An 11,141-nucleotide genomic window follows, 5' to 3' on the forward strand; every position below is an offset into this window, starting at 1 on the left:
TCCCCTGCCTATGCTCCAGGGCCTGGCCCCAGTCCTCTGTGTGACCTCCAGCCTGCTATGGGCCTGTAAGTCATATAACCATTATTTCCACCTGTGCTTCTCCTCATCACCAAAGGGTGTGCACCACTTAATGACCCTGAATTCTAACATTAAGGGACCTGGCTGCATTCCGATAACACTTTAGTCTGCCTGAAAACATCAGCTACAAGCAAAACAAGAAAGCTCAGTCACCACTGTCCTCTGCCTTCAACCCCACCCGAGGACATGCCCACAGATCAGTGCTGGGGACTTGCAGGCCCCGGACAGCCAGCAGGGGGCGTGGTAAACAAAGGTTTTCTGCTCGAATCTGCTTTCCCCTTCAAGTCAGGGACTGGCAGTGCTGTGGCCAGGGACAGTCAAAAGCCTTCACTGAAGGGCAAGGCTGAGGTGCAGGATGCCACCTTCAGGCACAGAAGGGCCTGAGTGGCCTCTGCAACGCCTCCCTGGGATGTGGCCACACTGGCCCAGCACCTGCCTGCTACAGTGGAGGGCCATGGGTGCAGAGAACACCTTCCCAGGGACCCACCATCCCTGGGGCACTCGCTGCACGCAGCGGCTGCTCTTGGTCTCATCCCACTGACGTGGGAGCACCACAGCGACCACCACCTGGGCCTCAGCAGAGTTCCAGAAAGGAGATGACAGCCACCAGTCCAAGCCACAAGCTCAGTCACTCTGGCTGGAGCCCCTCAGGGCCAACCTCTCAAGCCCCTCCTAGCTCCTCTACACCCTCTGCCCTATGGAGGCTGCTGGGTGACCCTGGAGGCACAGGGGAGAGGCAGGGGATCTGTGGCTCTGGGACAGATCACACCCAAGGCAGCTGGGAGGCGACTTCTCTGCTGCTGGGTCTCCCTTCCTTCTTGGGGTCATTGTGAACCAATGTTTGATTCATTCTTACTTCGTTTGACCAAATTTCAAAAGGGGCAAAAAACAAAGTTGAAAAGTAGCAAGCAGACATGGGAAGAACTGCAAATTCAGGCTGGAGGGGTAGTGGGGAGACGGAGCCAGGGCCCAGAGAAGGATGTAGGAAATGCTGTCTGTACTTACTGGTGACATTTTATCTGAGGGGGTGAGAAGCATCAGTGGTATTCTGTTCCTTATGCTTTTCTCTGCACATCTAAAATCTGCTTAAAAGTTTTGGGCCAGCCGGGCGTGGTGGCTCATGCCTGTAATCCCAGCACTTTGGGAGGCCGAGGCCGGCAGATCACCTGAGGTCGGGAGTTCAAGACCAGCCTGACCAACACGGATAAACCCCGTCTTTACTAAAAATACAAAAAAATTAGCCAGGCGTGGTGGCAGGCGCCTGTAGTCCCAGCTACTCGGAAGGCTGAGGCGGGAGAATGACATGAACCCGGGGGGCGGAGCTTGCAGCGAGCGGACGTCGCGCCACTGCACTCCAGCCTGGGCAACAGGGCGAGACTACATCTCAAAAAAAAAAAAAAAAAAAAATCCAGTCAAGGCCTGACAGAACAGGACAGCACATTCCTGCAAGAGCCATCGGACAGAGAGGGTGAAGCTCCAGCATGTCCAGCAGCACCAACACTTACTTCTCTTTCTGTGTCCAGACCGAGTGAGAGTTTTCCAGTCCGAGGGTGTCGTCCTGAGTGAATGGAGCCTCAGGTTTGCTGGCCATGCTAGGACTTAGAATCCTGTGCGTCTGTGGGTCCCGCAGAGGTGTCTGAAAAGTCACCTGTTGCGGAGTGAGGAGGAGAGCACCTGTTCATTAGTTCAAGCTGTTACAGCCACACCAGCAGCTCAGAGGTCACCAAGAAAGCAGGCCCTAGGGCAACCTGGCCAGCCACACACTGTACAGGTCACACTTACCTTCATAGCTTTGGCCAGGTTCTTGGGTGGCACATTTTCTTTCTGTGACACACGAAGAACAGACGATCTTCCGGTAACTTCTGGTGGCGAAAACAGGAAGTCGCAATTTTCTGTATTTTTTTCACTGCTGACATTTTTGTCATTTAAGACCTGCAGACTCATTCTGGAAAAGCAGAACATGTTTGTGTCAGTGTGAGGGCAACACTACCACGTTGTCCAGACACAGATGTGACAGCTGCCACAGGGGGCACGACCACTTCCTGCACAGGTGTGCTCATCGCTCTGGAGCTCATACCTCCCACACATGTCCTCTGCCAAGTGGGGCAGAGAAAGCCTCAGATTGAGTCCCCATCTTGCTTCAGAGACTCACTCTCCAGCCTGGCAGGGGGACACGGGCAGCACTGCTGCTTCCTGGGACCAAGAGCTAAAGGGCCTTCAGGCTGAGATGGTGAGAAAAAAAACCAAGCCTGCATAATCTCTACTGCTGTATTACTACATCAGGCAGAAGTCAAGACACAGAAAAGCCCTGGCCTATAGGAAACCCAGAAGAGCCAGAGGAAACCCCGGTCTCCCCACAGGCCTCCGCGTGTGACGTGAGGCAGGACCGGGCAGTAGAGGGCAGAAAAGCAGGACAGCGGCTCTGGTCTGCTCTCTCCCACCGGGCCAAGATCAGGCTGAGAGGGTGAAGGCCCAGAGGAGGAGCTGGGAGACGTAGCGCAAACAAGGGAAGGCCAGAGCTGAGCAGCAGGTGCCAAGGAACTTCCAAATCAGGGCCGCCCAGGTCCTCATGCCGGTAACCCACACGCTTGCCACCCTTTCTGTCTACAGCGTTCCCAGTCTAGGGAATGACGTAGGCAGAAAGGCTGCCAGAAAGAACCGAGTGTCGACCTGGGCAGGAACCCCACGGGCACCTGGTGGTTGGGGGGAGACCTGGGGAGGCTTTGATTTGAAGAAGAGCAAAGTTGGGGAGGGTCCTGGAGAAGAGGGAGGGGGCAGCCCGGGCAGGTCGGTGCTGCAGCTTGAGAAGCCCACTGTGGTGCTGTGTGTGGGTGGGGAGGTTAAGAGCAGGAGGGAAGCAGGGAAACCACAGGCTTCTGGAGCCCAAGGAGTAGAGGCCAGATCAGACCCGGGCCTGGCCACTGGCACATATGGGACTTACGGACGACGCTTAGGTTTTTGGCCCGAATAACTGGGTACAGGGCAGGGGAAGGGGTGCTGGATCGCTGGGGGACCCGCAAGCCTGGAACTCAGGGAGAAAGTGACTCGGAGGAAGCCTTCTGGCGGCGTGGAGGAGCTCGGGAGAGCAGCAGACCCAGCCTTCGTCAGGAGAGGCCTTTTACTGACTATGGAGGCCCGGGAGGGGCTCTGGGCAGAGAAGGGACCGGCCCCAGGCTGGTGCTTTGGTGCTATTCTGGTGCACAAGAGGGATGCGGGGCGGGGGAAGGTGGAGCGACGCGGCAGGTGCGGGGAAGCGGTCGGGGCCCAGGCGTCCGCCGCAGGTGGCCTAGATGGAGTTGGCCCCAGGACGGAGGCCGGAAGGGACCAAAGAACAACAAGAAGGTCCGCGAGCTGGGAGCCAACAAAGAGCCAAGTTGGGCGGCCGAGAGACAGGAGAAGGTCGAGGAGAGCAAAGCACCTCGGGGCGCCCGCTCCGCCGTCGGTCTTGGCCCAGCTCTAGCCGCCCCTGGCCACCGTCCAGGGGGCTCAGCCCGGCGGTCGGTCTAGGGCGCGGTACGGGCTCTGGAGGCGGCCCCAGAAGGAGCCGTGGGGGACGCTTCCCGGGGAAAGCGGCGGCCGGGGCGGGAGGGCGAGGGCCGAGGGCGGGGCGGGGCGGCCTCGCGCGCCCAGGACCCCAGCGTCCCCGCGCCGTGTAGCCGCTCTCCTACCTGCCCGCCCGCCAGTTGCCGGGCTCTGAGCCCGCGCCGCCGCCGCCAGGAAGGAGGGGTCCGCGTCTGCTCCGCGCCCGGGGCCAAGCCTGGCCGCTACCGCCGCCGCGCTTCTAGCCCTTGATGGCCGCCGGCGCGCCGGAGTTTCAAACGCCGACGGTTGCCTTCGCGCGGCCAATCAGCGCGCGGCCAGGGGCGGGACCACAGGAGCGCGGGCGTCCAATGGGAAGCTGTGCCTCGCCGGCCCCGCCTCCTCGTGCGCCGACGGTTCTGTTTCCGGAGTGGAGGGCACGCCAGGGGTGTCTGAAGCTGAGACCGCGGGCTTGCCGTGGCCCCATGAATTTCGGGTTCTGCAGCTGACGATACTGGGCGGGGCTTCATGGCCAGGGCCGCGCTCAGGCCTAAGCTTCCCCAGCTGTGCATTGAGACCAGGTGCGGTGCCGCCTCCAGGGCAGGCCGTGAAGAGAGGCCGCACCCGCATGGGGACTGCATCTCCCAGAGCGCCCCGCGGGCGGCCGGGCGGCGGGACTCCATCTCCTAGAGTGCCCCGCGGGCGCCCGGGCGGCGGGACTCCATCTCCTAGAGTGCCCCGCGGGCGGCCGGGCGGCGGCCGCCGCAACCGACAGGTCCGGAACTGGGCGCTGCGGCCTCTTCCGCACGCCGGGGGCGGGGGTCTCGTCGGCAGCTTCCCGGCGGCTGCGCGATGGACAACCCCGAGGTGACCTTCACTCTCGCCTATCTGGTGTTTGCCGTGTGCTTCGTGTTCACGCCCAACGAGTTCCACGCGGCGGGGCTCACGGTGCAGAACCTGCTGTCGGGCTGGCTGGGCAGCGAGGACGCCGCCTTCGTGCCCTTCCACCTGCGCCGCACGGCCGCCACGCTGTTGTGCCACTCGCTGCTGCCACTCGGTGAGGCTGTTCGGGCCGGCCAGCCGCATCCTCTCCTGCGCAGGGCTTGCTGGGAGGTCCTCCCCGAAGCCCCGAAAGCGCCTGGGCGCAGCTGGGGAGAGGCGCCGGTCCTCATCCAGAGGGACCGCGGCGTGGGCTGAGCGCGCTAAGGGGCGCCGCCGGCGCTGACTTGCAGGTGACGGGAACCCAAGTTCAGAACCTTGGGCAGGGGATGCTCCGGCCCACCAAGTCCTGAACCGTCACGTGCCTGGGGGTTGCAAGGCCAAACAGCTTTTGCTTATCGTGGTTGGGGGCAGTGGCCAGGAGAAGGCAACTGTTGATTGAGTCCAACAGAAGGGGTCGGAGGGGCCGTGTGGAGGGTGGCACTGCTGTAGGCCTTGGAAGGTGGGTGTGGGGAGAACAGGCGGATTTGGAGGCAGTTCCAGTTTGGGGGCGCCACAGGGGCAGAGGCTGGGGAGGGCCTCTGTGCAGTGCAGGTGGGACGCTCAGAGTTGTCCGGCGGGGGGGGGGTTGCTGGGCTGGGCCCCAGGTGCTTACTGGGGCTCAGGAAGGTCCCTCTCAGCTGGTTGGATGACGGACAGGTGGAAGGTGGGGGGTGCAGTGGCTGGAGGGGGATTTCACGGGGGGACCTCTGGAGGACACGGGGGCAGACGCAGCTCTGGGAGGATAGATGGCCAGTGGCTGGCCAGGTCTGCCACTCTGGGGACACAAGAGGGGTGACCCTCCACATCCTGGTGTGAGGATGCAGCTGCCTGGGCCGTGCTGGAGGCAGGTGTGGGGTGGAGGCGCCCAGGCCTGCCTCATGGAGAGGGTGGGCTGGGGGCCCACTTGACAGATGGATGGGGCTGAGTGGGGCTGGGGCCCTGACCAGGCCACTTTCTAGGGCTACTGGGTGGGTTTCTGTAGCCCTTCCAGCTGCACCCTCCCCAGAGGCCTGTGAGGGACCACAAGTGAATCATGGCGGCCACACCTGGAGCAGACAGCACAGCTGGCCTTGCAGTCGGATGTCAAGCTCTTTTTATTTTTAACTTAGTTTGAAAGTTTTTAAGCTTTACTAGGTATTAGTTACCTATTTTATTTTTACTTTTTGAGACAGAGTCTCACTCTGTCACCCAGGCTGGAGTGCAGTGGTGCGATCTCAGCTCACTGCAACATCCGCCTCCCGGGTTCATGCCATTCTCCTGCCTCAGCCTCCTGAGTAGCTGGGACTACAGGCACCTGCCACCACGCCCGACTAATTTGTATTTTTTAGTAGAGACGGGGTTTCACCATGTTAGCCAGGATGGTCTCGATCTCCTGACCTCGTGATCCGTCCACCTCAGCCTCCCAAAGTGCTGGGATTACAGCTGCGAGCCACTGCGCCCGGCCCCTAGTTACCTATTGTTATATGTCACGTTACCTTGAAATGTAGTGACTGGGCCAACTCCAAATGTGGACTATTTATTACTTTTTGCCAACTGGAACCTGCTGGTGCAACTCCTCACTGTCTCTATTGCTTATTTGGACCTTCAAATTGTCCCCGATCTGGCCAGCAGGGCCCTGAAGCAGGCTCCGTGTCCTTTGGACATGTCCCATCATTCTTTGACACTTGCTTCCTTTCTCGCACGTAACTTAGCTCTGAGATGGGCCATATTTGATCAGCCTCCTCGGAGCAGGTGAGATTGAGAGACTGAGATCCTGTCCCAGCAGCTGCCCTGGCAGGCCAGGGGTCAGCTCTGCCTGAGGTGACACCTGATTGTGTTTATTTTTCCCTTTCTAGGCTTTTGTAGTTTTTTTCAATACTTACATATTGTGTGAAACTAAAGCAGCAAATTAAAAACCTTTTCCCCTAATATATCCTGCCTTTGCCACAGGCAGGGAGAGAGTGGGCCGGCTGGGGAAGTGCAGAGTGGGTAAAGCCCACTTACCCTGGGAGCTGACCTTGGAACCCGGGCAGAGAGCCAGGTCCAGGGCTGTGGGGGGGTGGACAGCGGCCTGGCACTCACTTTCCCCTGAGGCTCACTCTGTCCTTTGCAGGCTACTATGTGGGCATGTGCCTTGCGGCTTCAGAAAAGCAGCTCCTCTCCCTCAGCCAGGCCCCTGAGGCCTGGCGGCTCTTCCTGCTGCTGGCCGTGACCGTCCCCTCCATCGCCTGCATCCTGATCTACTACTGGTCCCGTGACCGGTGGGCCTGCCACCCACTGGCGCGCACCCTGGCACTCTACGCCCTCCCACAGTCCGGCTGGCAGGCTGTTGCCTCCTCCGTCAACACTGAGTTCCGGCGGATTGACAAGTTTGCCACCGGTGCACCAGGTGCCCGTGTGATTGTGACAGACACGTGGGTGATGAAGGTAACCACCTACCGAGTGCACGTGGCCCAGCAGCAGGATGTGCACCTGACTGTGACGGAGTCTCGGCAGCATGAGCTCTCGCCAGACTCGAACTTGCCCGTGCAGCTCCTCACCATCCGTGTGGCCAGCGCCAACCCTGCTGTGCAGGCCTTTGACATCTGGTAAGAGTGTGGTGCCTGCGGGGGTGCGGAGGGGGTGCAGAGGGCACACGGCAGGCCAGAGCCAGGCTCTGGCACCACGACCCCTGGGAGGTGCTGGGTGTAGCCGGTGTGGACTCCAACACTCCTGGGCTTGTGTGACACCAGTCACTGAGCCCTCCCGCATAGCCCTCCCTCGGGCCCCCCGGCACTCTTGGCCTCCCCTTCCACTCCCTGGAGCCGCCTCCCCCAGATCCTTGGGGCGCACTCAGGACAGTGCAGCCCTCAGGCTGGACAGCTGCCTTGCTCCTAGGTCCGCCCCATGCCCAGGCTGGGCTGTCTGGCACTGGGTCCGGGGGCTCTGGCCTTAGGGCCATCTCTCCTGGTTGGTCCTGGTGCGACAGCTGCCCTGTCACTCCTTGGCGTGTGGCCTCCATCTTCCGCTCCCTTTGCCCTGCAGAGGGGCCCAGCAGCTCTCCTCCCTGCAGGCTGAACTCCACTGAGTACGGGGAGCTCTGCGAGAAGCTCCGGGCGCCCATCCGCAGGGCAGCGCACGTGGTCATCCACCAGAGCCTAGGCGACCTGTTCCTGGAGACATTTGCCTCCCTGGTAGAGGTCAACCCGGCCTACTCAGTGCCCAGCAGCCAGGTGGGGGCCTGGGCCAGGGCCGGGCGGATGGGTGGGTGCCCACGGCGTCTGCCTGGGCTCCTGGTGACGCTCCACCTGCCTGCAGGAGCTGGAGGCCTGCATAGGCTGCATGCAGACACGTGCCAGCGTGAAGCTGGTGAAGACCTGCCAGGAGGCAGCCACAGGCGAGTGCCAGCAGTGTTACTGCCGCCCCATGTGGTGCCTTACCTGCATGGGCAAGTGGTTCGCCAGCCGCCAGGACCCCCTGCGCCCTGACACGTGGCTGGCCAGCCGTGTGCCCTGCCCCACCTGCCGCGCACGCTTCTGCATCCTGGATGTGTGCACCGTGCGCTGAGTGGTCTGGGACCCTGAGGTGACTCTGTGTCTCCCCACAAAGCCATGGGGCAGGGAAGGGGGTGGCTGGGCCTCCTGGCTGGCAAAGGGCTCTACTTAAAGCACATGATCTAGAGCAACTCGCCTCTGCCCTGGGTCTGCAGAAGGCTGAGGACTTTTGGTTAAAAGCAATCCTTATGAAAACACCCCACCCTGCTTGGCAGCCAGGGTACAAGTCCTGGGCACCTCTTCTTTGCCTCCCTCCTGCCCCCTTCCTGCTGGTGGGGGCAGATCCTGCACACACAGACACAGCATTTGTGCCCCCGAGCCATTCCCTGGAGACCCTGGGTCTACCCCAGGTGGTCGTCATCTGGGCCATTTGCCTTACTTCTCTGGAGCATACCCGCCTTCAGTTATGTGCCAGACCCGGACTGCTTTCTCCTGCCCTGTCCTGGAGCTGGCCCCTGGCTGCCTGGAGAACCCTGGGTAGGTCCTGAGGGTAGGATGGAGAAGAGGGCACTGCTGTGGTGTGGGAGCAGTCCTGGGGCTTCGTGGTGGCTGTGGCCAGTTGAGGGGCTGTTCCTGGGTGGGGTGGCAATGGGAGGACAGGTCAGAGCACCCTCATTTGTAGTGCTGCCCCTCAGGGGTTCTCATCCTGTCCTTGGTGCCTTTTGCTGCCCAACAAGTCAGTCCAGCGAAGGCCGAGGTCTCAGACTCCCGGGTAGGGGTCGGGGTTTGAGTTGAGGACCAAAGTGCCATAGCAACATCCAGAACACAAGCCCACCAGGGGTCCAGCCCAGGCTACCCACTCCCCTAGGGTCTCCCAGGCTCAGAAGGGGATGCACGCCCCCTGTGGTCAAGGCTCTGGTGGGCGTCTTGCCCAGTTCCTGATGGTTCAAGGGGACGGGGAGACGTTGGCCAGGCCCCAGGGCACAGCCCTGACACAGATGTGGCTACTGGAGGGGCCCTCACACCTGCGGCCCCAAAGCCCCAGGCTTGGCTGTTTGAGGCAGAGGTGATGGACTCAGGGGGCCTGACACTTGGAATTTGGGAGGCTTCCTAGAGCACTCAGCAGGTGAAGGCAGCAGGGACCATGGCTGGGAGCCAGAGCTAGCTTTGACCTGAGTTTTAAGGGCTGCCAAAGAGGGGCAGTGGGTTGGGGTTGTTTTTACTACAAAATAAGTTACTTAGTTTTATAAAGACAAACCTATTGTAGCCAAATGACACATATTTAATAAAATTTAGTCTGAGGTGATGTACTGTGTTTTGTGTTGCCCGATATTAAAACCAAACTTTTGTCATAGTTGGAGAATGGCCTGGGGGTATTGGAGAAGCCACTTCAGAGGTGGAATTGCGTGCGTCGCGTGGGAATTGCGTGCGTGGCGTGGGAATTGCGTGCGTCGTGTGGGAATCGCGTGTGTCGCGTGCTTTGTTCAGAATGAGGAGGAAAAAACCCATTGGTTGGGAGGCGGGTGCAGTAGGAACCTTCCCCTCTGATTTCTAGTTGGGGACTCTGGGGTCTTGAGAACCCCTGACCCAGGGCCATCTGCAGGAGCAGGGTGGGAGGGGCAGAGACCCGTCCTGGGGGAAGTCACTGTGTGGTCGCCACTGGCTGCTTCCAGATTCAGGCACTGATGTGGGGACACATGGGTAGCCAAGGAGTGAGCAGCTTTTCGGTGTCACTTATGTTTGCAGCTGCGTCCTGTGGGGACACCAGGCTGTCTCTACTGACCTCACTGTGGGTCACGGTGGCCCAAGAATTGCCAGCTGAGCACCTAGGGCAGCCAAGACAGCACCCCGGGGTTCCCCACAGCACTGGGCCCTCAGGTGAGCACCCCAGCAACCGGACGGACAGTGAGTGCTTGCTGCCATTTCCCCATTCTGCTTCTCGACCCACAGGACGGTTCTTGGGGAAACAGTACCCGTAATCCTGTTGAAAGATATGACAGTGGGCTCTAGTTTCCTGCGCTACGAGTGTCTTCACATTCTTTCCAGCGTGGTACTTTGACTGGCATTCTTTTGCATACACAACCAGGCACTGCTTTAGCCAACGACAGAGATCTAGTGAGCATCTACTGAGGGGCTGTTATGGGCCCTGACTGTGCCAGGCACTATGGCTCACAGGCACTTGGGACTCTGGCTGTGTGCTGTTAACTTAGAGGAGACTATTTCTTCTAAAAAGTCACAGCCTGACGAGAATGGCTTGAACCTTGATAGCAGAGGTTGCAGTGAGCCGAGATTGCGCCACAACACTCCAGCCTGGGCGACAGAGTGAGACTGTCTCAAAAAAATAAAAATAGTTAACAGCCTGCAAGGTGGCCATCCCTCAGACTGGAAAGCACAGCCTCTGGCCAAGACCACAGACAGGCACTTCAGAGGAGGAGGAGGGGTTGGGGCAGGAGCTTCATGCTGAATAGGTTGGCTAGACATGCATATTCAGCAGGTGACAGGAGCTATGAATATTCATGGAGGCAGTCCTGCCGCATGCATCCTGAACAAACATACAATCCACATTCACTTTGGGGTGGAGACTTAACATTTAAATGTATTATAATGAGGCTCTACACAGGCCAGAAGTGGTCCATCACTGTGGTCTCTTACCTGGACCAAGTTACTGAAATCAGTCTCTTGTCCAATGAAACCTATAGTTATGGCTGGTGGAATAGGGGCTGGGGGATCATCAGCATCTGGTGGAACTGCAAATTGGTTTTTATTGTTTTGAGACAGGGTCTTACTCTGTCGCCCAGGCTGGAGTGCAGTGGCGCCATCTGGGCTCACTGCAGCCTTGACCTCCCAGGTTCAAGGAATCCTCCCACTTCAGCCTCCCAGTAGCTGGGATCACAGGCACACACCACCACGGCCGGCTAATGTTTTTGATTTTTAGTAAAGATGAAGTCTTGCTATGTTGCCCAGGCTGGTCTCGAATTCCTGAGCTCAAGCGATCCTCCCACCTTGGTCTCCCAAAATGCTGGGATTACAGGTGTGAGCCACAGTGCCTAGCCTTTTTGTTTAAGTTTTTTGTAAAGATAGGGTCTCGCTGTTGCCCAGGCTGGTCTTAAA

General features: G+C 59.5%; 2 protein-coding genes across 4 annotated transcripts in view; one reads left to right on the forward strand and one right to left on the reverse strand.

The window, feature by feature from the left end:
* TACC3 (transforming acidic coiled-coil containing protein 3) overlaps positions 1–11,141 on the reverse strand; it is a 30,712-nt gene that overhangs the window by 17,090 nt on the left and 2,481 nt on the right. Inside the window, exons 1-3 of one of the 2 annotated variants that reach the window (XM_030800924.1) lie at positions 3,747–3,896; positions 1,861–2,023; positions 1,584–1,726 (exon numbers count right to left, since the gene is read on the reverse strand). In XM_030800924.1, the coding sequence (XP_030656784.1) occupies positions 1,584–1,726; positions 1,861–2,022 (305 nt within the window). In that variant the 5' untranslated portion in view covers position 2,023; positions 3,747–3,896. Of the gene's footprint in view, positions 1–1,583; positions 1,727–1,860; positions 2,024–3,746; positions 3,897–11,141 lie in introns of those variants that run through there. The other variant, XM_030800925.1, reaches the window with a different exon arrangement.
* TMEM129 (transmembrane protein 129) lies at positions 4,006–9,336 on the forward strand. 2 transcript variants are annotated; one of them, XR_004027230.1, is made up of 4 exons: positions 4,006–4,654; positions 6,671–7,145; positions 7,582–7,769; positions 7,855–9,336. XR_004027230.1 is itself a non-coding variant. In XM_030800926.1 (4 exons), exons 1-4 carry the CDS (start codon positions 4,450–4,452, stop codon positions 8,101–8,103), a joined length of 1,089 nt encoding a protein of 362 aa, XP_030656786.1. In that variant the 5' UTR covers positions 4,006–4,449; the 3' UTR covers positions 8,104–9,336. The 2 variants fall into 2 exon arrangements, 1 of the variants encoding a protein (XP_030656786.1); XM_030800926.1 differs by having other exon boundaries at positions 7,610–7,769.

This window comes from Nomascus leucogenys, chromosome 20 (genome assembly GCF_006542625.1).
Source record: "Nomascus leucogenys isolate Asia chromosome 20, Asia_NLE_v1, whole genome shotgun sequence".
Lineage (NCBI taxonomy): Eukaryota > Metazoa > Chordata > Mammalia > Primates > Hylobatidae > Nomascus > Nomascus leucogenys.

Coding starts and splice junctions, on each gene's coding strand:
- TMEM129 (XM_030800926.1), top strand. CDS start 4,450: ATGGACAACCCCGAGGTGACCTTCACTCTCGCCTATCTGGTGTTTGCC. Junction 4,655..6,670: donor CCACTCGCTGCTGCCACTCG/GTGAGGCTGTTC, acceptor TGTCCTTTGCAG/GCTACTATGTGGGCATGTGC. Junction 7,146..7,609: donor GTGCAGGCCTTTGACATCTG/GTAAGAGTGTGG, acceptor TCCTCCCTGCAG/GCTGAACTCCACTGAGTACG.